The 26,027-nt window shown below is 44.0% G+C and overlaps 1 protein-coding gene across 7 annotated transcripts in view; it reads right to left on the reverse strand.

Moving 5' to 3' along the window:
• Positions 1–26,027, reverse strand: part of LOC143354445 (pleckstrin homology domain-containing family G member 5) — a 130,559-nt gene that overhangs the window by 6,072 nt on the left and 98,460 nt on the right. For all 7 annotated transcript variants that reach the window (XM_076788534.1, XM_076788532.1, XM_076788529.1 and 4 more), the window contains 6 exons: positions 23,584–23,832; positions 14,335–14,438; positions 10,494–10,627; positions 3,735–3,817; positions 704–983; positions 70–215 (listed from right to left, as the gene is read on the reverse strand). In XM_076788534.1, the coding sequence (XP_076644649.1) occupies positions 70–215; positions 704–983; positions 3,735–3,817; positions 10,494–10,627; positions 14,335–14,438; positions 23,584–23,832 (996 nt within the window). The remainder of the gene's footprint in view (positions 1–69; positions 216–703; positions 984–3,734; positions 3,818–10,493; positions 10,628–14,334; positions 14,439–23,583; positions 23,833–26,027) is intronic.

Genomic DNA, 26,027 nt, shown 5'->3' on the forward strand with positions numbered 1-26,027 from the left:
GCAATGCACATCATCAGCTGCGTCCTCGAAAGAAGGAATAGAAATACGGTGTTTTAATCGTGCACTCACGTCCGTCACGACCTTCAAGGTTTTGATGTACGCCACCTCCGTTTGCGCTAACTCCCACAAAGCAGTCTGTTGATGCTGCTGCTTCTCCGATAGTTGGTCCGCGTTGTGAACTATGTCGCGCCAATCTTCCTCTAAGCTATACAAGGCTGGAATACGATCGCAATGTTTCTGTTTTTAATTGCAGGTTGTCGTACGACAAGTGGACGCAATGGTGACACATAGACGTTCTAGGATATAAGACCAAAATGATGTAAACCTGATGACGAAGTGCTACGGACTTACGGACGCGATCTTGTTTGATGATTATTGGATTTTTAAGAGTTCCATGTTGTAAGATAATTTATTGAAAGCAAGCTTATTGCACAGGAATGATGTTCTAAGAATATCTCTCGATATATATTGCTAAATCTATTTCGCGGAGAAAGCTAATCGCTCGAGTATACTTCAGAGGATATCTAGAAAAATTATTATATGGTCGAATCCCATTAAAAAATAATTGTTCACGTTTCTCGAGGAGCCACTCGATTTTTCCTGCGAGTTAATTGATCGTTAGAGCATACTTCAGATGATGCCTTTCAAACGAAGGGCAACAGTTTATTTCTATCTCCGCCATTAGGGCTGATTGGTTACGCACCATCTTCGTTGAGGATGAGTTCGTAGGGCAGTTGAACGTCCGACAGTTTCGGCACCCCGTGCTTATTGTACTCGTCCAGCTGGGCGGTGAGCAGGTCCAGTTTGTTGCCCTTGGTGTTCATGAAGAAGCCGCTCCAGCGTTGCTTGCTGGTCTTGAATCCCGCAGCCCCAGCGGAACTCCGACCAGACGTGAGCGTGGTGCTGCTGCTGACCTCCGAATCAACGCTCGAGTCTTCCGTCGAGACGCTGAAGAAACCGAGGCCGCTGCGACCCCGATAACTCTAAAGGACCACAGACACATACACGCGAAACTTTCAGAAAGTTTGCTGATTGTTGGCCGGAGTTAATTCCCCGAACTCATGAGGATTGAACGAGGACGCGGCGTAGCATACTAAGCTGCGAACCGAGGGCCGCGAAACGTTCGCCTCGAACCAATTAGATTGCCTCCTTTATTAATGACTCGCCGTGCACGGGGCCCCGAAGATTCCTCCGAGTCTGGCCTAAATTAATTCTTGTCCTTCGAAATTTCGCATTCGAAATAGTTTAACAGTTCGCTCGACTTCCGAGCGAGTGTGCTGCAACTTTGAAGTTCGCCACTTCCGTGGAAGCTGCGGTGGGAAGAACGAAGTTCGAACCTGAAGAACAGACGTTCTGCTAGAAGCTGTTAGTATGGACCTGACGGCGGAGATTAGGGTAATGCTCGTGTCAGGTTATTTTCTATTCAAAGCAGTTAAACGGTTCTTCGGAAGATTGGGCGAGAATTCTACACCGTACATTTGAACTCTGGCAACTTCCGGGAAAGCAGAGGGTGCGATTAACCCTGAAGATTCTTGTGGATCTAGGTGTCTAGAGAAATTCTTGCACCGTGTTACTTTATATTCAAATTAATTGCATGCTTTGGAAGATAGTCTTCGGCGAATCGTACACCCTAACTTTGAACTCTGGCAACTTCCAGGGAAGCAGAGGGTGCGATTAACTCTGAAGAGCAATTCTATTCCTAGATGACTTTTGGAACGAAATAGTTTAATAATTCTGTAGAAAATACTATTAGACGAAACTGTTACTCTTCAACTCTTCAACTTCTAGGGGATCTAGGTGTCTTGAGTAATTTCTGCTCTAAATAACTTTAAAGGCATAATAGTTCTTTAGAAGCTGCTATTAAGCGAAAATTCTATAACTTTGAACTCTGCAACTCCAGGGTAGCACGGGGTGCAATTAACTTCGAAGATTCTTGCGTCTAAGTGTTTAGATGTCCACAGTGTTTCGCGTTCTAGATAACTTTAAAGGTTTGACGGTCCTTTGGAAGTCTTCGGGTCAGTCTCATACCGCAATTTGAACTTTGTTACTTCCATGGTAGCAGAGGGGGAGAAAATGAAGTTTGAAGCTAAATGAAGACCAGACGTTCAACTCGAAGCAATTAGATTGGACTTAACATTGGAGACCCCGAGGTCTAGATTAATTCTTGTTCTGGATTAATTCATATTAAAAATGGAAGCCATTGTCAGGCTCGCCTTGCACCTGAACTTTGAACTTCGCCTCTTTTAGAGAAGCAGAGGCTACTAAATAACGAAATTTAAAATAAGATGTGTTATGTTGTTAAGTGTTATTGAAATGATTAATTGAAGAATTTTTTTTAGCACAAAGATCCACGGCCCAGTGATTAGCACAGCTGGAAATCGCATGATCCAGCAAGACCGCGCACTGAAGAAACACAGTCGACGACAAAGGGACCCATTAGGCTCCATCGGAGCGTCGAAACGATCATCATTCAGGCTGCAAGCATAGTCTAACACGGCGCGCCGTCACTCTTAGGATAATGGATCAATGGGACAGCAATTAGGCGGAAGATTGGCGACAGAATAGCGTTCATCGTTCCCGGGCAACTCATTAGAATCCGCGCGGCCGTATAACGGGAGGATCAGCATCGATCGTCCTTCCGCCCGTTGGTATTGTTTGCACCTGACGGATCGTTTCGCCATTTGTCTTCGTGACTTGCTGCCAGCCGGATGGGTCAAGGTTCAAGATCGACCCCGGTTCTCGGCGCCATTGTCCGCGATTATTGAAGCCCTCTGTGTGCGCGCCGCTCCCGTGGGAATCGCCGATCGAAGATCAGCCGCGGATGATGTGTGTCAGCATGCCCCCGGCGCGACAATGGCCAAACCAGGCTGAACGCAACGATATTGCGGAAAATGTGTTCCGATTGGCCGGGACCGGGACGCGAACCGTTTAAGTTCGCGCGGGCATCCGCGCTAATTAAAATGCCACGGAACAATCGGCGTCTATTGGAAATGAAACGGGAGCCAATATGACAACGGGGAACCGGGCACGGCGGAAAACCCTGCTCGACATATTGCCGCTTTTTCGCGATTTTTGCGAGCACTCCAATATGCAGCGCGAGCCCTCGGTTTAATCCCAAATGCAACCCTTTTGTCCTAAATATAAGTCTCTCACTAATCAAGAAGCACATAATTTGGGATACGCTATTTTCGTCGTTGCCATACATCTAGTCAATATAACTTACTACTCAATATAATTAAACTTTGTAGTTCTAATATATAATAATTATTAGACTGCGGCGCTTCAAAAAATTTTCCACCTGAAGTGCCACAAATTGGAACTGGAAAAAATTTAATTTCTTTCTTAATACGTTTAACAGGTTTAAAATAATACAACAAATGTTTTTACAATTCTAAATGTCACCTCCTCATTTTTATCATAAATGCATACAATCCGTAGTCTAATAATTATACATAAGGGTGATCCAATCAGATTTAGCACTAGAATATCTCCATTATTTTTGGAGATAAAAAAGCAAAATGACACTGTATATTTTTAACTCCATAGTGTAGTAGGTGATATCAAAACTAGTTCAGCGATGTGTTATGCTATGATCTCCAAATGACCTTGCAAATCAAAACGCGAAGGTATCGGTACCCTTTTAAAAATTTTTCTGCTTTTCAGCATAAAACTGAATGGACGCTGTTAGGTTTCGCCTTGCAACGTAAATCGGTTAACAAGAACAAAGATCTTACCCCGCTCGACGTTTTCCTGAGCGTAACGCTTTGGCCGGCCCTCTGACCCGTCGCTCTCGAATTCGATTTCTCGGCGTCTTTGACTGTAACAGACAAAAGAAATGATCCGCTGGATAACGAAACTCGAGACTGAAATATCGTCGTTTCCCCGGTCGAAAGTTTTCCCCCTTGTCGGGGCGGCGACCGGTAAATAATCCCGACAGAAATTGTCGGAGACCGTTCGCGTCTCTTGTTGCGTCGTTCCTCGCATTTATTTCCATTCGATCCGGTGAAGTGGCGGAGAGAGCTAGTCGCGAGCGATCGTTCCCAGCAGTGAAAAACCAAAGGGAACCAAAGGGAGAGACGACTTCGCGATTGATATTTGCGACTGATAAACAGCCCCGGGATTCCTGGAATTACGTTCCACAGAGACGACGAAGTTTATTTCCGTCGGCACAGACAGTTAGGTCTATCGATGTTCGTGACAGTCTCTCGCGTGGAGGTCTGATCGCAAGCCGACATATTCCACTTACGCGGCAGCTTTCCTTTATCTGATGGCTTTTTTCGGCCCGGGAATGCCTTAACGCGATGTAAAGAGAGGCTATTACCGAAGATACGCATCTAAAACGCCGCCATTAAACTGTTGCGTGAGCTTTCGTCCGCCACGGATTAAACGGCCTGCGTCATAGATCCGCCGAGATCGTCCCAAAATCTTTTATTCTTAGAATCGCGTGGGAATTCAGCCCTGCCAGAAACGTGGACAGATTCGTTCGAGTTCACGGGATTTTTCTGGATCTTTTCGACCAATTTTAAAAGCGGAAAAGTGTAATTAATATGGAAAGCGTGTTGCTGGAAATAATTACCATTTTATTCTCGGGCTTTGGAATATATTGAATGTGTTCTGCTCTTGAGGCGACGTTGCGAAATGTGCACGTTTTATCGGTTACATCTGACCTGAATTATATCATGATCCTGTTTTGTGATTTGACTCGGATAAAATCCTCGTTTGTAAACACATTTATTTCAATCTCCATTAAAATCTTTTACCGAGCGAACGCTTTAACATTTCTATATTAAACTCGTGGTGAACGAGCAACATGCTTCAATTTTTCCGATGATACTTTCAACGTTCGGTGGATGTCCAAAAGAATTGTTTGAAGGTCGAAGGACTTTCTACGTAAGACGAAATTCATATAAAATTGTAGTTAGTGAACATATTGTTCGATCCTAGTGGCAATCCTTCGGAGATTGAACATCCTTAGATGATTTTAATAAAAATCGCAGGAAAAATATTTTTATTAAACCAATTCTAATTCATTTAAAATTCTAGTGAATATAACACTGTTTCAACCTCAGTTAAAATTGATAAAAATGTGAACACTTCAATATTCTCATCGTTCACGAAAATGTCCTTGTGATTTTTAATGAAAATCGCTAGGGAATTTTCATTAAAACATTTTTAACGTCCATTGCACGTTCTTCAGATTCTTTTGGAACACAAAGGTTTAGCAAACTTTTTGTTGAACTTCAGTTAAAATCGTTCACACACAGAATGTCCTTGGATCCTTTCGCTAAGAATCCGGGGAGAAATATTTTCAACGTCCACCGGACGTTTCACAGACTCTTTTGAAGGAAGGATGGTTTTCTGGTGCGAGACCCATTTGCGCCGTCGAGGTTGCCAATTAATCAGATAAAATGTACCCTATTGCGCGATGACAGGCTGCTGCCAGGCTTTCAGACATTTAATAACGTTCTTGAATGTGGCAAGACCGTGTTTGCGGCGTTCAAGCGGGTACACGAAGGCGGAGCCCAGCAGCTCTCTTTTTTTTTTCCCTTTCAGTTTGTGCTCGTTTTTCCAAGGGCACCGGTGAGAATTAATGAACTCCCGGAATTATACGGCCCTTCGCGCGAGATCTACACTGTCCCCTTCTACCTCGCGTGCTCGTGGCCCGCCATTTTTTTTCCCCCATTTAGTGCTATAATCCTCGTCCAGTGTTGCGAATTGGGTGCTCCAATTAGCGCCGCTGTCCAAATTGCCCGCCGCCCTTTTGCCGACTTCGATAATCCCCCGATGAACTTCCGCCGTCGAGTTGTTAAAAACTCCCAAAATTTTCGATGTCAATTTTTAATTAAAAACTCGCCGAAAAATACTCGAGCCGCGAGCTGACGACGAGCCTGTTCATCGATATCGTTTCATTTCATTTCAATTAGCCGGAAGTGTGAGGGGAGTGTATCGAATACAATATCAAAATTCCCAACGAGAATTTTCGAAAATATTTTCCCCGCGAAACTAGATCATACGGGAAATCCTTTAATTCAGGAAAACAAAATATTTATCGATGTTTCGCCATGCAAATAATTAGTTTATCCGCGCCTTGTTATCGCGTAACAGTTGAAACTTCTGAAATGGGTTTCTGTACATCGAATTAGCCTCGAATTAAGTACACACTGAACTCGAGCAGATCCCCGGAGGCAGCGATCCTACCCCGTGAATTACACATTTTCGATTCCGCTCGCACCGGCTGATTATAATCGACGTATACTACTTACGCGGCTCTATAAACGCGTTTCCAGGCTCTGAGTCCGGCTTAATCGAATTTAAATCCCTGCGAAATCGTGTAATCGTATTTCGTGTCCCATAAACTCGGTATTTACAGACACGTATGCCCGCGCTGTGTTTGCCGAGCCGCAAAAACTGCCGCTCTAATTAAAAATAGAGGGGTTTCCGCGAATATCAATCCGTTCGGAAACACTGTAATCTCCGGCACCATAAACGCGTCAGTTGCTCGCTAATCCGGACCGTTTTGATCAACGCTCCTTGTAACGCAGTCGCAGCAAAAAGGCCCCGTAACCGGGCTCGTCCGCGTCAACGTTTAGCTGACGCGCGGAATCGATTTCGCGAACGTCCGTCGATTTATGTCCGCTCGAACATAGGCTATTCCAATTAGCGTGGCCAGTTCAAACGCGACCGGATCTTCCGCCGATGCGAAAAATGGCCCCGAGAAATGGTTACAATCATCTGCGATTGTACCATTTTTAATTAAATTCTCACGATTCTAAATGTTTAATATGTCCGTTTAAAACGAACTCAATTTTCTACTTAAAGAGAGGTAACCTCCAAAAATAGTAAATTTTAATTGAATCACGGGAAACATAAAATATTTGACAGAATGCATACTTGGGAGTTGACTGTGCTCGAAAGTATCGCTCAGGATTCTTAAAATCCTTCGAAGCTCCTTCCCCCAAGCACTCGTTAAATGTTTCAGGCTAATCAGATTCGGAGCGGCTTGTAATTATATCCGTTATCCCGTCACTCGTTCCAGGGAGCTCTGTTCTTTTATCTAAATTACACGAAAGCAGCCTGGAGGGGCGAAAGAAAGAGACACGATTGTGCCGTGAGATTTAAGTAGTGTATCCCGATAGGAGTCAGACGCGGCTGATAACGGGGGGTCGCGTTTGAAGATACGTATCGGTGATTTATGCTTTTGCCACGGAAGGTCTCCTGACACGATAAGTCACGTATTTCATGTAATGTCATAAGCATCACCTCTATATGACCCAGATCTTCGCGTGTGGAATTCAAACGAACGCTCGGGGCGGCCTGTGTGTGTGTGCGTTTTTTTTCTATTGTTGAAAAGACGGCGGACTTTTTTTTTCGCCGAGCGTTAAATTGCAGCGCACAAAGTTTGAGGTTCGTGCCCGGATTTCTGCTCATAATGACGGTAAACATTCTCGTATAACGATCTCCGCCCGGGAAAAGCTTGTGAAACAGCTCCAATTATTCCCGACGGAGCAGGCCTCCGTCGTCCGCTCTATCGATGTTTACCATCGCAAACTGCCTCGAAATTGTCAACAGTTTCGGCAAGACAAACGCGAAACTAAAGCTCATCGTTCCGTTCCCGGCCCCCTCGAATCCACGTCAATACGAAACGTACATTCTCGCCGGCCGGAACGATTTCGCCGCGCGAAACTTTAAGTAGTATGGCCCCGTTATGGTCAGCCCGAGTGAGAAAGCAATTTCGAAGTTCAAGATTCATATCGATGCCATTTGCTTTCAGCGACAATGCCGTCGAACCAGGCCAGCTTTGTCTAGGTTTGACGGGAACTATGCCCGGCTAGGTTAGGTCCCTAGGCGTTGACTTAATCGCCGTTAGGTCATCGTAGAGAGATGATATCGTTGGCTTCGGAAAATTATAGCCTATGATTTCGGTATAGTTACTCTTGCTTCTAGTTCTATTCGTGCGAGGTGTGAATTACACCCTTTTGACGTATTATTTCAGTAGTATCTGCCTGCCACAATCAGCCAAGATGATCTAACCTTCCCGTAGAATTCGAGTCAAAAGTTTATCTAAATTTGTTCATTTTGTTTTGGATGAGGCTAAAGTTAGGGTAATTCTTCTTCAGACTAGTCACCGGCACTTTCTGTTCGACCTATTCAAATTTTTATAAACTCTTAAGCTTAAATTTTTTTTTCGATAATCCCAAACAGAATTATTACATGAAGTTTCTGGGGTGATTTGTTTCACAAAGAAAGTTCTTCCCAATGAATGATAAATTTTCAAAAATTATAAAATAACCACCGGTAGACAGTGTGTTAACTCCGCTTTCCTGTAATTGATGCAGACAACTTTTATTTTGCATACAGATTTGCGTAAAGATTAGATTAGAAGTTATGAATTCCGCCTCGAACCACCATATACCCGTCGCGCAGTGCGGTTTCGCATGAATGTGCAGGTCGAGTGATTCGATTAGCGTGTACGTACGGGGTCCAGCCAGAGATTAACGACGTCGAAAGGAAATTGAAGTCGATACAACGCCGACGGGACCTCGTGCTTCCACGGAACGACACCTTTTGATCGATACCGCCTGCGAGTTCTGCATCGATTCGGAGCTCTGTGTGCGTTCGCGATAAATACACACGTGGGACACGCTGCGGCTGCAAACGGATTTCTCCGGAGAGCGTGGTTTCAACCGGACACAGCCTCGGGGCCGGGCATAATCGAGTCGCACTACTTAGACCGAACCCTCGGAGACCTAACACGGAACTAACTCTCGGTGCGAGTCGAATCGGATCCGACGGGAGAGCTGAAATGAACAGTAAAATCGCCATACTGGCCTCAAGCGAGTTAGAACCAACGTGGAACTGAGTTAGGGTTTGCGTTAAAAAGTTGTCAGAATTTTGACGAGCTTGATTTACCATGTACTTGTCGTATTTTGTGACGAAATTTAATGGAATGCCAATTCTAAGAATTTAGGAGCATCGATGTGTTACTTACAATTTCTTAAAATTATTTAAGAAAGAAAGAACTTTTTAATTCACATCTACTTTTGTAATTCATGCAGACATTTTTTCTTTTCCATAAAGACCCGCAGTCTAGGGGTTAAAATCAGTGAGAGATGAAGCTAGAGTACCATACTATACACTGGGACTGCATGAGTTAAAGTGAATCATGAGATAGAACAAAAAATTTTGAAAATTTGATCAAGTCTGTTTCTCAGAATATTTTTAATATTTTTAGTTGAAACTTTAGTCGCAACGATTAGAATTTTGTATTGAAAATGGACGAATCTGTCGTGGCTGACCAATAGAGGTTCATACTACTAGAACTATAATTTGGAGTATGCAATTTATACTTGCATATTAACCAATCCAATTCAGGCTACAATGTCAGTGAAACTCGATCAAACCCAGCGAGAGATAAAATTAGATTAACATATTATAGATTAGGATTAATCAAATCCAAATCTGCTTGACACTAAGCCAAACATTTGTCATGATCTAATTAAGTCTGATTACTAAAATTGATGATAACGATTAGGATTTCGGACTTCGAACAGATGACTTCACGGTGGCTGACCATTGCAAGTTGATACTACTGAATTTCTAACTCGAAGAACCTGGTTTAAAATTTCTGATATTTTTCAATATCCCTTCGAGAGGATATGTAAAAAGGGTTTTATAGTAAGATTAACCCTCGGACGAGGGACCAATTTTGTTGCTATATTAATTATGAATTTTACTAAATATATTTTTAAAGATACTTCTTGTAGACATATTAGTCTTTCTGCTGTCGTCAATGCAATTCATTTAATTTAATTACCAGAAATTGAGTACTTATATGACAATTTGGATACTCGGGGTCAGAATAGACCCAGGCACCACCGTCGGAACATAATTTACAAAAACCAGAAATAATTATTCGAAAAATGCCTCCAAAAATTGGAATAAATTTGACATATCATTCTTGACGGGAAATTGCGAGGTTCAATAAAAATTCAGAATTAAAATCCACGTTAACCTGATTACGTCAAGAGTTTCGGACTGTAGCTTTCTGACCAGCCTAATTTTCACTTCAATCTACACAGCTCGATCGCGCAGCGCTCGTTTCGATCATTTAACTAATCATCTCCGCGTTCGCGAGATGATTGCGTGCCGGCTCGCAGCCCGTTACGTCTGTTTCGGTCTGCTATCAGTTTTCCATGAATCGCCCGGCTGTTTCTGCAATTCCCCGGCAGCCGGGCAAATGTTAGCTCGGAGTTCCGAAGGGTCTGGGCCGAATTCGAGTTGCGAGCGCGAGAATGCAAATGTTTCTGAAGTTAATGAACCAAGTTTTCTGATAACGAGTAGCTTCCAAACCGGGATTCACGAGGCTACGTGTTCGTGGGATCGTTTCGGACGGGATCCACGATTCGTTCCCATCGTGACCCGTTTCCTTTACAGGCCTCGATGATACGTGTACACACATAACGCTTCGTGATCCAACGCTATCGATTCGTTACCTGTTATTCGCAGGTGTTTGCCGCCGAGGCTCGACGTGTCCGTCGTCTGAATCGGCAGCGACGAGAAACCGTCGTACACCTCGATGCGTGACAAGTCGATACCCCGTCTCTCGCAACTGCTGATCAACGCATCCCTGTAACAACCATAACTTGCGTTAGTCCCTCGATTCGATGTCGCATGGTTGCGAAGCTTTGTGCATCTACAGCGCCCATAATTTCACGTTGCTTTAGTCTATAACTGTGTCTGTAGAAAATCTGACAGACGTCGGACCTAAATCACAAAAATTCGCGCACAATCAACGTTATTTAATAAACCTCTTAACTACGGCGCGCTTGTCCGCGACTCTCTCTCCTAGTACGGCGCGATTGTCCGCAACTCAGTCTCCCAGGGACGGCGCACTTGGCCGCGGAAGGCCTGAAAGCCACTATAGTGGTTCGTACCGTTCAAACTGATGCTTTCCACGGAAACCACTATAGTGGCGTACAGTACTTAAGAGGCTAATAAAGCATAAAACACAGTGGGCTAATTTTTATCTAAAGGGACACTCGCAAATGATCATATTTTCTGCATTCGACCGATGATTGAATGTTTCAAAATGATTGAATAAATTTCTTAATGCAAAATTTTACCATGCGTTAACAGTGCTCTTGTATCCAGGTTTAGAAACATCCTCTGCCCACCCTTCACAAATAATCGTACAACGAAACCAGTGATACTAACGCACGGCCAGAAATACACAAATTGCATTCTTATCTTTCGAATTAACCTTCCGTCTGCGCCTCACTAATGATTGCCCGGTAAAGGCGATATCACATGAAGAATAGCGACAACAAAGTATCTCCACAAAATCGGTCCTTAAATTGCATTTTTATCTTTCGAATCAGGTTTTGAAGCATCCCCTGTCCACGGCTCGGCAAAAATCGTCAAACAAAAGTTCGAATACCCGAGAATACTAATAACAACGCCAGCGCACGATCAAGCCCGGGTTCCCGAATTCACGGCGCGTCGTTTCGGGAACGATCGATCAGTCGGGAGTCAGAAATCTCGAATGCGGGGACAAGGGATCGATCATTTTCGTCTCGGCCGACGGTATTCCGTCCGCGTCGCGCAGTTTCGCTCTCGCCGCAATCCCTAAAGACGGATCCAATCTCCGTCGGCGGCCGTGTCTGTCGGCAATCATTTCCAGAAATATTGCGGATGGCAAAAAGCTCCTCGAACACGACGGTGTTCCGTGAGCACACACACACAAGACCGCTCGGAGACAAACAAACAAACGCGGAACAGACGGCAGGAATGTCGGGATCGTATCGAAGTTCGCCGCGTTTTAGTGTCGCGTCCCGGACCGCACGGTGCTTGTGTGCTTTAGCCTAGTCTTGTTTCGCCACTGTTTGCTCGGGAAATACATGGGGAGGGGAGAGAGAGAGAGAGAGAGGAGAGAAACGGTGTTCGACCGGCGGTTGCCAGATACGCGGCATGGAATTATGGAATATTAACTGTTCGCGAGAATCGGGTCGTGAACGGAGTATTCCCGACAACAAGCTTTCGCTGGGAAGCAGCTCAATAATTTAAACGACTCGGCGGTTGCGGTGTTTACTTGGCAAACGTGCGAGACGGGCACTCCGACACCTTCTGGCGACAAGGTGTCGTTGCGATATGCTCGAAATTGGCGATAACCTCGGCAAAAGTACGAAGGAATTTGTCCGATTTGACGGGTCATTGTGGTGCGAGAGTTTGCTTTTGATATTCGATAGGAGGGTGTTCGAGCGTACATGGATGAAAGTAATCGATCATATAGATTCACCCTTCAAGCGGGGAAAGCAGTTTTCAAAGAATTTTAAATATCCTCCACATTTTTCGTAAGTATTCCGAAGTATATTGCCCTGTAAGCGGTGGTGTTCCGCATAAGTGTCCGTAAGATTTCGATAGTTTTGGACAGACTCTTCAACAAAAATAAATCAGATAAACTACACAAAAAAAGAATTTTCATATTATTTAATCCCGCTTTTGACGAACTGCAAAGGAGTTTCTTTTCCCACGATGAAGAGCGTGTTACAAAGCGCGCGAAGCGAAATAGAACACGTAGAAGTGAATAGAGAGAGAGAAAGAGAGTTACAAAACCGTGTGAAAATAAATAAAAAGATCTAAAAAACCGTGTCAATGTTACTCGTGTAAAAGCATACAGCGTAAAAAGGGATTCAAGTGTGCGATTTTTGCTTCGCAAGCCGGCGAAACTCGAATAAACATTTATAAACAGCCACGAAAGTAATCTTAACCTATGAAACTACGAACGAAGTACTAGCAACCAAAAAATAATTTAAAGCCACGGCCTGCCACTTTCTTCCTGCTGCACACATTGAATATCGTAAAACACGCTAAAATAATTAATTAGTCACGAATAAAATTAGACTCAAGACATAAAATTAAATTGCTATAAATGAAGTACTAGCAACAAAAATATGATGTACCACAGTATTTCATTTTCTACGACAAAACATGCTACAATTAATAATTTCCCGACACTCGAAACAGATTTTAGCATGAAGACAATTGGACTGGGAATTTCTATGTGTTCGTGGAGATTGTGAAACTAGTTCCCGAAGATGTTCAGGCAGGAAAGTAGGGGATCAGCTGCGAATTAGCAGTTTGACAAGAGGTTTTCCGACGCGGATTACGGGCTATTGTTTAGCGGTATTATTTAGCATTCAATTATTAGGCGACAGCTTGACAGCAGTCTCAAAGTGCTCGGCGGAGCGTGGCTCCTACCGCTCAAGGCCACCGGCGAAATTCGCGCCTTTCATCTCCCGCATAACGGAATTCCGCGGAGTTACCATCCGCGGCAGCTATTTACGTCCACGTAAATCGTTCGAAATGAAATTTGCTCTCGTCACGGGGGTTTCATGCCGACATTTAAAACGGCCGCCGCAGGCCCGAACAGCTCCGATCATCGAGCGCGAATTTCGGGAATTCGAAATGTACCATCCGACTGAAATGACGCCTCCGAATGCCATAAACATCTGTCACGTTTGTACGAGCTGTCATCGGTGTTCTAATGTCCGCCATCGAAAGTGCTCATTGGAGACAACTTTAAGTCTTCTTGGACTCAACGCAGACAATTGTCAGTTTAATTTGGTGATTAAAAATTGATCAGTTGAAGTTAGTCGTTTGAGTCAGAATCTGGGTCAAGACTGACCCGAGCACCTCAGGTCGGGTGTTAAATAAATTGCCATTTTTTAGTTTAATTTATTTGAGAGCTCCAAAAAATAATATGACGCCATTTGAACTGTCAAAAATTTTAAAACCTTTGGGATTTTTAAAAATAAAAATACTCGTTCTAGAAAGTGGGCAATTTTTAAGTTAATGAATTGTAAGGTGTGTTTCTATAAATTACACGAGTCCGAATTAAAACAAACCAATGTACACTAAGCGTTATTAATAGCATTCAAGTCTTGCATAAACAAATGGATTTGATATGTTAGCCATGATATGCAGTGGGTTATATAGAATATTCCAGGTCGTAAAAAATGTCCCCCTTCAGGAGATAAAATAGCTTCGACACTAAAGGGCGAATAAACGTCCAAAATTCTTCGGAAGTCTCATTTTAAAATTATGAAGGCTATTTCCGGGAGCCGAGGGTTGTATCCCGTCGGTTTTAACACGTGTATAGTAACGGAATTTATGGAGATCCTTGTTTTACGGCGTTCCCCAGTTTAGGGGACGCTGTAAATGCACAAACTGCCGCGGTTTAATGACGATAATCGCGAGCTGTGCAAGATGGTTCACGATAGCCTCGCAGAGGACCGTTGTCCGAGGGAAATATGGGTTATGTTTTGGTACACTTACGCCAAACTAGTTCCCTTCAAAGCTGGGAGCAACTCGTCCCGGTCCAGGGAGCCAGCATCCTCGGGTAGATCGAAGCTGACGCTGAAGTACTCGCTGCTGGATACCTGGAAGAGGAAGTACTTGAAATACTCGTCCCATTTCCAATACTGTTTACGAATTAAAAACTTTCTTAATAATATTCATGTAATTGCTCGGCACTGGGTATTAAAAACAGACAAATAAGAAGTAATTTTAATAAAATTGTGTATTTCTATACGCGTGGAACTTTTGCGATGATCTTAAGAAATGAATGGAATTCATTCATTCGAATAATCGTTTCCACAGGTTTTCATTCATCTTATATTATCTCTATTAAAATTATAAATGCAGAACATGAAATTCCAGTCACTTGAAATGAAAATATAATTTATTACAACCGTTACTCGTTCCTCAGGGTGCAGATTTACTGATTTCCCCTTTCTAAAGATGTGCTTTTCTATAGCACGAAATAAATAGAACACATTTTGTTGATCTAAATCGTTCACTTAAAATTACAAAGATTTTTAAAGAGGCATAGAATAAATGCTCTCACAGATTGTCATTCATTTATTTCTAATAAAATGACCGAAGCAAAGTATGAAACTATAGTCGCTTAAAGTGAAGGTATAATATGTCACAATGTATAACGAGTTTACCAATTGATACATAATGATTTTCTTCCGTATACATTAGGAGACATTCTTCTTCAGAGTATGAAGCAAGTTCCAAGCACAATTTATTGACACAAAACGCGAACGAAGAATGTTTGAAACGCCGTCGCAGGCTCGTTAAAACTCACTATAATCTCAATTTACCTAACAAGCAGTGTGCAAGAGATTGCGACAGCCCTCCTCGCGTCTATTTTCCGAAATTAGGATCAGATAGTAACACGCTACCCTGGAAGATTTCCATTAGGTCCGAATAAAGCTCATTAAAATTTATCAACGCGCCGGCAGAATTCCGGACGATCGTACCACGCTGTAAATGCATAAGACCCGCAGCTTGATGTCAGGAATAATTATATCACGATACAGTGTTCGCGATAAGAGTGCATTCGCGTCGCCGGTTCCGCACGCAGAGCAGAGGCGTTTCGCGTTTGATAAAACACGGGCCAAGTAATTAACTGGAATAGGCAGGATTTCTTGATGACGTCGCGTGCCAGACTGTTCTACGTCGCTGACAATGGCGAGTAATAAACTACGAAAGAATCTTCATTTATGAACGGATCACGTCGCCCACGGAGAATGGATCACGTTCGTTCCGAACGGGCGACTGTCACTTGGTTTTACAATCGCCGCGTTTTATTCCCGGCCGTATTTTTTCACATTGCTGTCTCTCTCTCCTTGAACTTTCATCCGCGCCACTCGAATCGTTATAATTTTTCTTTCATCGTCCCATTCATGCTTCGCAATCTTGCCCGCGAAGACGTTAGGCAAATTGTATTGCTCCAGGAAAATAGTAGTCGCTCCCCTAATAGAAAACTTCAGGGCGTGTTACTTCGAGCTTCTTTATTTTATGCTTATTATGTGTACGCTCATGTTTGGTAAACATTGTCTGCATTAATCGTACGACACAGAAGCCGAATAGAAATCGGTTTTTTTTCTCTAGTAATTCGAAGAAGTTGGAGATTAAACATTGAAAGTTTCAGATTCAGATTTCATCAAGATTAGTGTACAATTTTTGCAGTGTGAAAATTGCTGTTGCGCATGTTAGCGATGATAAAAATGAACGAGACACAAAGTAGTGAAAATTTGAAACGATTTTAATTCATTCGTATTACTTGAAACTTATTGTAATCGTTAAAAGAAGAAATCGATGTCCTTGCCAAATTAATGTCCTGTTGCCTTTAATCGAAGCACAGAATATTTATTTGGCATATAAATCCGCAGTGATGAATAATGGAAATCTGAAACTAGCCAAGTTTGAAACCCACGACGTCCCTGAGACATCGTTTTAATCCTCTTATCCTTTCAAATTTCTCTCGTCTATTTTACACACAAACGCATAAAATTTTCAGTCCGAATTTTCACACACGTTAGCTGCTCTGGTGTGTGTTAATTGCTTCCATAGAGATTGACAATCCATTTTCGAAGTATCCCCGTATAATTTCAGGTGTCCGATCGAATTTTGGAAGCGTAACCCCAATAAATTGGAACTTTTGAGCGGCGTAAAACGCTCGGGATAGTTGCCCGGATAGTTCAAGAAAGGTCCGGGAACAATGGTAAAGGGAAACTATCTCCATTTGCCAGTAGAAGCTACGGGGGGGGGGGGGCGACAAGTAGAATAGGTCCGTAAGTGGTCGGACGAGTAGAATAGCCTTGGCCGTAGCCAGACGGGCGAAACGGCGCCGTATAGTCAGTGTGCAAACGACACCACTTCTACCGTCATAACCATAATTTACTTGGCGGGCTACTTGGAACGGCCACTCGAAAACGTGGCCACCCGCCCGGAAAATATTCACGGCGGTGCCGAACCCGATACAGACCTGGTAATTCGCTTTATGTTCGAAACTTTCTTCTTGCGACTGTATGTTTAACTTCTTACGACGTTCGGTTGCCTCAACTCGGTCTCCCCTTTGCCATAAAATAGTTTGACATGCTCCATCAACCACTGATTGGATGGCAACTACTTTCGTATAGAACTGCGCAGTATATTTTGGTTTTTGAACCGTGCCTTACAATGGTGAGGTTAGTTACATTTTTCAGGCTCTTTTATAACTAGAGCGTGGAAACGAAAAAATTTGTAACAGTGGAAAGATTAGAAGAGTTATTCATTAAAGAAATAAGAAAATTTTTATTTGCGATCAGCAAGAAACAGCATACAGAAAATTTTTCTCAGTTCACGAAAGCCCTTGGGGTACCAAATCGGGGGTTAAAAATATTTTCCTTAGAGAATTACAAATTAAACACTGTTATCTGTTTAGAGGGGTGGGTATGTGAATTTGTCGTCATCATGGTGATGGTTGTCCTCAAAGGATTGAAGGAAGTGATTAGGAGAGCTTTCGAGGGTGAAAGCCAATTAATATTGGGAACAGATTCGAATAAATTGGCTGAATCGAAGAACAGCGGTTCCTGAGAACCCCGGCAATTAATAATCGGTGTATACGGTGGTGAATTCTCGCAGGGTGACAATTGTTCGCGTGATTTCAGCCGGATCGACGGACGTGTTCCCGTCGGATCCGAGCAACGAGAGACACAACGTCCTCGGCCATGTCCGAAACTTAAATCCGTCGAATCGATAATCACGGACACCGATGTGTCCGATTCGCATGGTATCGATTTTCCGTGACTGTGTATATGTGCTAGGTGTATATATGCATGGAACCGAGGGGGACGTTTCCGACTCGGATCCCATGGGGGCCCGTCCCTCGGATTCGACCTCGCCCATAAAAATAAATACGCGTTCGTGTCGAAGATACAAACGCCGTTGTTGTTCCCGGTTATTCAAAGTTTCCGACGGGATTCGTGGGCCGAACGTGCCGATCAATTCCTGTCGATGATAGCGCGCTACCCCTTAATGGGGCGAACAACGCCGAAATTGACAGTTGATGGTGTCAAAATGTCTATTCTGGCCCTTATGTGCCACCGTTTTGCGGCCTGGCGCAATAATACAGGGCGAACGTTATATAGGCGACCCAATTTGGGGAACCTTGTTCGCCTCGACTTAAAGCGTTATGATCCCATCTGCATTCGGAATTATCTGTTTGGAATCTTGCGGTCGGACATGTGACAGGAAATCGTATCTCACTGGGCGAGTTGCGGGAAACCGTATTTAATCAGACGGTAGGTAGAAAATCATATTTAGATAGACAGGGAAATGATGTACACACATCTAGGCCGATAGATAGTGGAAAACCGTATTTTGTCTGGCAAGTGGCGTAAACCCATATTTTGTCAGACAAGTGGTACGAGTCCATGTTTTGTCGAGACAAGAAGTGAAAAATGCACGTTCAGTGAAGCAAGTGGTACAACTCTATATAAAATCAGAAAGGTAGAACAAAATCATGATTACTCAGGCAAGCAACATAAAATACACTTAGGCTAGCAAGTAGTGTAAAATCAGATAGGGTCTGACAAGTGGTACATGCCTGTATTTTATCGTACAAGTAGTACAAGTCTACATTTAACCAGGCAAATGTTAAACGACCGTATTTAGTCAAGCATGTGATAGAAAATCATATGTAGCCAGGCGAGTAAAATAAAATATGTGTAGGTTATCGGTAGTATAAAATCATATACAGTCAGACAAGTGGCACAAGAACATATTCATTCGGGCAAGTGGTACAAACTCATCTCTAGTCAGACAAATGATGTGAAACCACGTTCCATCAACTAGATAAAATCCAATGTAATCATACAAGTAGTACAAAAGTAGAACAAAATCGAATCTAGCGAGACAAGTGATATAAGACTGCACGTGCCAGGCGCACCATAAAACCTACACGTACTCAGGCAAGCAGCATGAGTCTGTACTCGCCAGAAAAATAGTAAAAGATAGTGTTACAACTCGTAAGTAGTTCAAGACCGTCTCGTACCCGGCAAGGAATATGACACTGCAGTCTCTAGACAAGCACTATGAGTCTGTCACCTGTTAGTCAAGTAGGACGAGATAGTACCTTGCCAGGCAAGCAGAACAAAACAGTTCTTCCTCGGACAAGGAGCCTGAGATTGTAGCTTTCCAGACAAGCGGTGCTACACTATAGCTCGTCGAACAAGTAGTACAAGACAATATCTAATCATACAAGTGGTACAAACCGAAACTTTTCAGGCAATTGCCTGGAATCCTTACTCGGAAGAACCAACAATTTCTCTATTCCTTATCCAACACTTAAACGGATTACTTTCTATCCTCTACCAGTAGAATAAGCCTCTATTTGATCGGACGAGTGGAGACCAAGATGCGGAGCAGACCGTTTGCGACTTACGCGATCGTTCTCCGTCGTCTGGAGGGTCTGGAATGCAATGCCGTGCGGAAACTCAGTTTACAAAATGAAATTGCCGTCCGGCGCATTCGCGAAGAAGGTTCGAAACAGCAAAACAACGAGGGGGGGGGGCAGGGTTACGGTGCCATACTTCGGGTTCGTGGCAGAATGTTCCGGGCTGTTGGTGTGTTTCGCGTAATTGAAAACGGAAGGAAGAGTCACGATGGCGGCTGGCTGGGGGGGGGGGGGGGGGCAGCGATGTCTGGCGTAGCTCGATTTCCCGTCGGAATCGAATTCCACCGGAAATGTCGAAGGTCACCGGCGACTTAAACGTTTCAATTCCTGCCGGGTTCAAAGCCGACAACGTTCGACGATAATTTCGCGGGACGTGGCAGGTTATCGTAAACGACGAGGCGATAGGCGTTTGCATAATATCTCGCGGACTCTTTTGTAACCGTTCCTCCCCTGTTCGCCCCTCCTGTGACGGCTCCACGGGCACTTTCTTTGATGAGATTTCGCGATACTTAATAATGGAGGAATGAAGATGCCGTTCCGAGCTCTCTCTCTCTCTCTCTCTCTCTCTCTCTCTCTCTCGAACGTACCGGAACATAATATCCAAGGGACGAAGGCGTTCGCCGTGTAATTGTATTTCCAATTCCGCCGACCGGGACGGAAGATGAGAGAGAAAGAGAATCTGCTGCATTTAGCGCGGTGTCGCGGATTTCTTTTTTACACGGCGAGCAAAATGGCACGCGAACGCGCGGTGTTTGCCGTGCTAAAAAATCGAGAGCCCGGAGAAAAGAGCGGAGGCTCTTTACATCGACGAATCTCATTTGCCCCGAAGAACGCGCCTCGCCGTTCCGAAGAATGATATTTTAAGTTAGCGGGGACGACCTTCAAACGATCCGGAACATCTGAATGTAAATTCGAGATAATAGATACAATCCTAGGGAACACCGGCACGACGAATTCGTGCTACGAGGCTGTTTATCGTCGAATAATGGCGCTCCATATCCGAGACGGTCTTCGGGCTACCTTAAGGGGATTCTCCATTTTGCGAACACAAAGAACCGATTATTCTTTGCTTAGAATAAGGTAAAAGGTAGCTCGGCTGACTGGTAGCATGATATCGTAAAGTCAGATAATTGTTGCAACACCGTATTTCTCCAAACAAGTAGTAGAAGCCTGTAATTTCTCAGGAAAGTTCTGCGAGAACGTATCTAGGCAAACAAGCAGCACAAACTACGTAAGACAACCAGTACATTGAAATTAATTCTTGTTGATGTTCTCAGCATGAGACTGCGGATTTTATTCATTTATACCAATAATGGGTTGGCGCAATTTAATACAGGAGAGACATAAAAATAATTTCAGAATAATGTACGAATATTTTCAATGCGTTCAAATTATTAAGGAAGAATTAAATCTGGCTCCTATCTCTTCACCACTTGTACAACATCCTCGTAGAACGGGTTTATAAAAATTCATTAATATTGCAGGAGTTATAGCAACAACAATCCTCTAGATGGAAATCGATGCAGGATTTATATCCACTTTAACCTCGCGCAGCTTAAAACGTTTTTACACTTCTCTCTGGGAAAAAATATTGGTTCGAAGCTCGAAGTTTCCACAATAGATTGCGCGAGACGGTGTTTCAAAGGGTTGCTTCGTGTCCCCCGGAAAAAATTCGGGACCGTCGTCCGGATCGGACAATCCTACTTAAGTATGTAAATACAGAGATTACCAAACCTTGAGTAAAAAGTGGGTTATTCGCGAGTGACGGTGCTGTACTCCGAATGGAACCTGAGCCGCGAATAAGCCGGAGGAGGATTCAACTGTAAATTTCCGTCGATAGAAGCAAGATACACAGCCGGCTGGGGCCGAAGCAAGAACCGAGAAGTGCGTCGGACAACTGTGAAACGGATCCGAGATTTTCCGCGACGGGGAAACGCGAGATGGGATACGATGCTTTCTCTCTCTCCAACCCCCATAGGCGAGGCGCAGAAAACGCGAGAAAGCTGTCGCAGTCGTGGCAAAGTCGCAAGAGGCTTGCGTTCGACGCTTTAAGGGTTTCGCTTTTGCAGCATCCCTCTATCGACGAGACAGAACGGTGGGTCTTGTTATCGGAGCTGACGGCAGTACCGTGTGCGCCTTTATTTAAATAAACGGGACGATCATTTCGTAAACGGAGTTACGGCCGACCTGATAATCCACTTTTCCAATTCCTTCGGCAATAAACCGCCCGGGTTACGTCCACGCGAGGAAAAAGTTACTGCTTATTGCGAAAACGTGCGAGGACTCAAGCTTCTCTAAGTATACAGGGTGGCTCTAGCAGAAACTGCAGAAAAATGAATTTGTACGAAAATGTAGCTAGAGAATGTACATTTATTTATACAAAGTTGCATCTCGATCATTTAACGTGTAGTTTGTGGTTGAGGCAAGGAGGAGGGGTTGACATTGGTCAGACTTGTTCAGCTAGCCACTATAGCTGCACTAGTTTAGTTTCTTGTTGTTAACGACTCCGCTATAAGAAATTCCTTCACGTACTTGCACTAGGTGTGCACACTATAAGTAGAAACAGTAAGCATTACTCAGACGTGAAACTTTGTTGGGTAATAATTAGAATAATATTTCTTTGAACCCGAATGGGCCACTAAATATGTATCCGATTAAATCTAGGATACAAAGTGAGTTGAAAGTATATGTACTTCATGATAAGAATAAGTGGAATAATTAATGAGATCAGGCACGCTTCCAAGAGCCCGACAATCAAAGAAAAATTGTTCTACGTGGAAATATCGTTGCAAATGTGATTTCGTTCTTTGCTTTTGACTGGTGGTTGTTTGATTTTCCCTTTTGCAGGCAGTTGACACCCCGTACAAGGCACGGCGGAGGGAATCAGCCCGTCAGGAGGGGAAAATTGAAAGTAACGGGGGCAGCAAACGAAATCAAGCGACCCCTCTGGGAAAAAAAATTAAGGGACCCGTAGGGCGGAGCCGTTGGTAATTAATTCCGACGGGAGATGGCACCGGGACTCCGAGCGCGGACGTAAATGTCTCGTAATCGTCGGCATTACCCGGGTCACGACGAGCGTCGCTTCGCCCAGACATTTTATTGTCTCATTTACATCGGACCCGGAGGCCGCAGGGGTAACGAGTGCTCCGTCTCGCGGACGCATCCCTAGAAACTGCGAATTTGAATTGCTAAGCGACCAATCGTCGCCAAACACCTGCCACTCCGACGGCGCTCCGCGCAGGGGTAGTTTTCCTTCGTAATTCCTCCGGTACGGGGTGAGATCCGCACGCGAAAGCTTTCGACTAACCGGACCATCCAGGCCGGGAAACTCGTTTAAACACTCCAACCCGTCGCCGCGATCGAATTCCTAACCGGAGAGCCAAATCTGTACCATCAACCATATTAGAATGGACTTCCATCATCGAAAAATAAATATTCAAACATTTTTCGAACCAAGAGCAGTGAACGAATCATTAAAGATCAGACACAAATTTTTTATATGCAAAAATAATGGATGGATGGATTCTGCTCTACGATACATGTTGGATCGTCCCCGAAATTCGACAATGGAAAATTGAATATTTAAAAATTTTTCACACCAAAACTACCGAAGGCATCGACTTCAAACTTCATGGCTATATTCGTCAATGTTTGGAGAGAGCGCGTGAATATTTTTATCCGCGAATAATGATTGCATCAGAAGTTTTGCTACCAAGATCAAAGGTCTAAGCTGTGTATCGGATTTCCGTCGGTGCTCCAATTATGTGCTCCGATGTAGCGCGAAAGTTTTCGCTTGTGTCGCGGCGAAATGATAAATGCTCACGTTTCTAGTCGCCTAGTTCGCGAAGAAACTAGAAAACGACCCCGTATTTCATTAATTCAGTCGGCGAATCGATTCCGGCCCGAACTTTCGTTTAGTTGTTCCACTTTCTTTGCGCAGTAGTATAGGCATCCTCATAGTCAGACGGCAAGATTAATTTCTTCGCCGGCACGTACAGGATTGTTTGCTGTTATTGATCCGACAACACCGAGACGGAATGTACCTACAGGTTACGTAAGCCGTGTCAGTGCTACTAAAATTAGGCCAGCTTTTAATTGTTCGACCGCGAATTAGAACAGACTTCCTTTGTCTTTTAGGCCCCATTGTGCCGCAGCCAAAACATTCCTAAACGTGTTATGCTGTGCTGTACACTACAATCGGGAAAGCGGGTCGAGCGAACTAAAGACACCTCGTTATTTGTTTTTTTTTTTTAAATAGTGAAGGGTAATTAATAATCGATGGTTTATTTACTAACCTGCGACCGCGACAGTTTGTGCCTGGTGCGGTTCTGGTGGGTGCTCTCTACCGACGCTGCGCTCGGCACCAAAAATCGAGGATTATTTTCTACATTTTGGGGGTGGTGCTGCTGTTGCTGTTGTGGCTGATAATGGTGAAGTTGATGGGGTTGTTGTTGCGCGGCGGGGCCACTCTCCAGACGGTGCTCCCCCGTGTCCAACATGCTGCTGCCTAGAGCGTCCAGCTGGGTCAACGACCTCGAACGCACCTGCAACCGAAACAATACGGCACGCGTTCATATCATCGTTGTCGAGATTGTCGAATCGTTCCCTCGTTGACACCAAAGCCAAACAAAAAAAAAAAAAACAACGATTGAATTGCCGAAGTTCTTGGAAAAATGTGTCACCCAGTCTAATAGGTTGTCCCTGCTGTTCGCGGTGCCTCGAGAGGTTTGGTACATGTCATCGAGTTACAGTAGAATGTCCCTTGCACGTGCAGACGTACGGGTCAAGAGGAATGTAACAATGAATCGTTAGAGGAGATCCTTATCCGGTTAGACGAGCACACTACACGGCTGTGGACCAGTAGAATAAGTCGACGCATAGTCAGGGAGACAGGGATAGCAGTAATGGCCAGTTCCATTGTGAAAGGACGGAAGTATGTTATTATGTCAATGAACAAGGAGAATGAGTCCGTGTATGCTCAGGCGAGCACAATAGGCATCGTCAAAAGCGTCAATTCTTAATGAAAACGTGAAGAATAAAACCGCAATCGCGGAAGGCAACGTATTAACAACAGAATTACCGAGCCTTAAGCGAGACTGATGTATACTTTATAATAATAATGATAAATTTCATAGGATCTTTGTGGTGTCTTGAATAAGAAGTATACTAACCAATTTCTCAACAAACTATTTTTATAACTTCACGAATTATAGAAGAAAAAATCTGAACTCGTCATTTTGATGCGCTCGGTAGTTCTAATGCTAAATTGTAACGTAGTTGGTCAAGTAGAATACGTTCGTACATAGTCCGGCAAATGAAAGCAATGATTGTGCAAGGAAACCTCCAACGTCTAGAACATTTCTATGACAGTAGGACTGTTATGCCGCAGGAAGGGGTAGATGAAGAGAATCCTCGAATAAACTCCAAAGTCTTCTAGCACAACTTAGGTTTATTTGGGAATAGGTCGCCAAGCAAAGATACAAAGCGATTTTGTACACGACGAATAACTTAATGACAAACGAGTCGACTGACGGGTTACTTGTAACTTCTTCTCTGTGTCTGGCTGTCCGCGCCCTTTCGCAGGGCCTTATATAAGGGTACAACTATGGAAGTTTGGTGGGGATGGATGACACTAGCCCTTAGAGATAGGGAATGACGTGGAGGTCGGAGTTTTCGCAGGGTTGGACTTTAATCTGAAATCTCTGTACCGGTGAGTAATTTGCCTTAGTCTAGTAGATGAGAAAGCCCATGAGTTCTGACTCATCTATTTGTCTGACTTATCTATAGAGAATAGATAAGTCTGGTAGTCTCGCATAACAGGAGTTCTCATTAAAAAAAAAGTAAAGAACAAAACAGTTTGTAGTATAATGAGCTGAAACATAGTCGAGCAAGTAGAACAAGTCGATGTATAGTCGGACAACGGCAACAGCTGCTTACAATTGAAACTTGAAGTGACTTTGCCAATAGTTGAGTAAGCAGAATGGATAATCCAACAACGCAACACCACGAGCCACGATGGCATCATTCCGCCATTATTATAGAACAGGTCAACACGGTATGAGACGAGTACAATATTCAAGAACCGTCGTCAGCTCTGCACACAAATGCAAAGAGAAGAATTGGATCGTAAAAGTTGGCGCGCTACGGAGTAGCGCAATTGCTCCAGTAGAATAAGATCGCGCGTGGCCAGACAAGCGAAACAACATCATCGACCCTCGATCGAAGCATTCCAAGAGCAGGCGAAGTAGAATGGGGATAATGCTTTAATGAGGCAACAGGAGCCCGATGTTATGCCATTAAACAAGTAGCACGAGTCAATATGTGATTAGACAAGTGCACCGGCGCGGCGATCGCGCGGTTGGTTCTTAATTAAAACGCGGTTAAGAGAGTTGGGGAGGATCGAAATGAACGGGGTCAACAGAGTAAGGGTAAATTTGTAGACCGGCCCGGAATGGTCGAGCTCGCCTAAACCCGGGCTGGACTAAAAAATTGTTTTACAATTAGGGGTTTCGCGGGTGCAGGTCTTGGTTCGGTGAAAAACGTGCTCGACGCCGGAGGAATTTCGTGTCGCGGAACTGGGTCAGTGGCGATCGACCAGTTTGCCCGTATCGATCATCCCTCTCGAGGCCCTTCGTTATCGCGATCCAGCTGGAACGTACGCCGCGCGTTGTCACCGAACTCTTCCGCTGGTTTTTATTCATCGAGCACGTTCCGGCCGCGGATTGCTCATCGGGATAAC

This window comes from Halictus rubicundus, chromosome 5, assembly GCF_050948215.1.
Source record: "Halictus rubicundus isolate RS-2024b chromosome 5, iyHalRubi1_principal, whole genome shotgun sequence".
Classification (NCBI taxonomy): domain Eukaryota; kingdom Metazoa; phylum Arthropoda; class Insecta; order Hymenoptera; family Halictidae; genus Halictus; species Halictus rubicundus.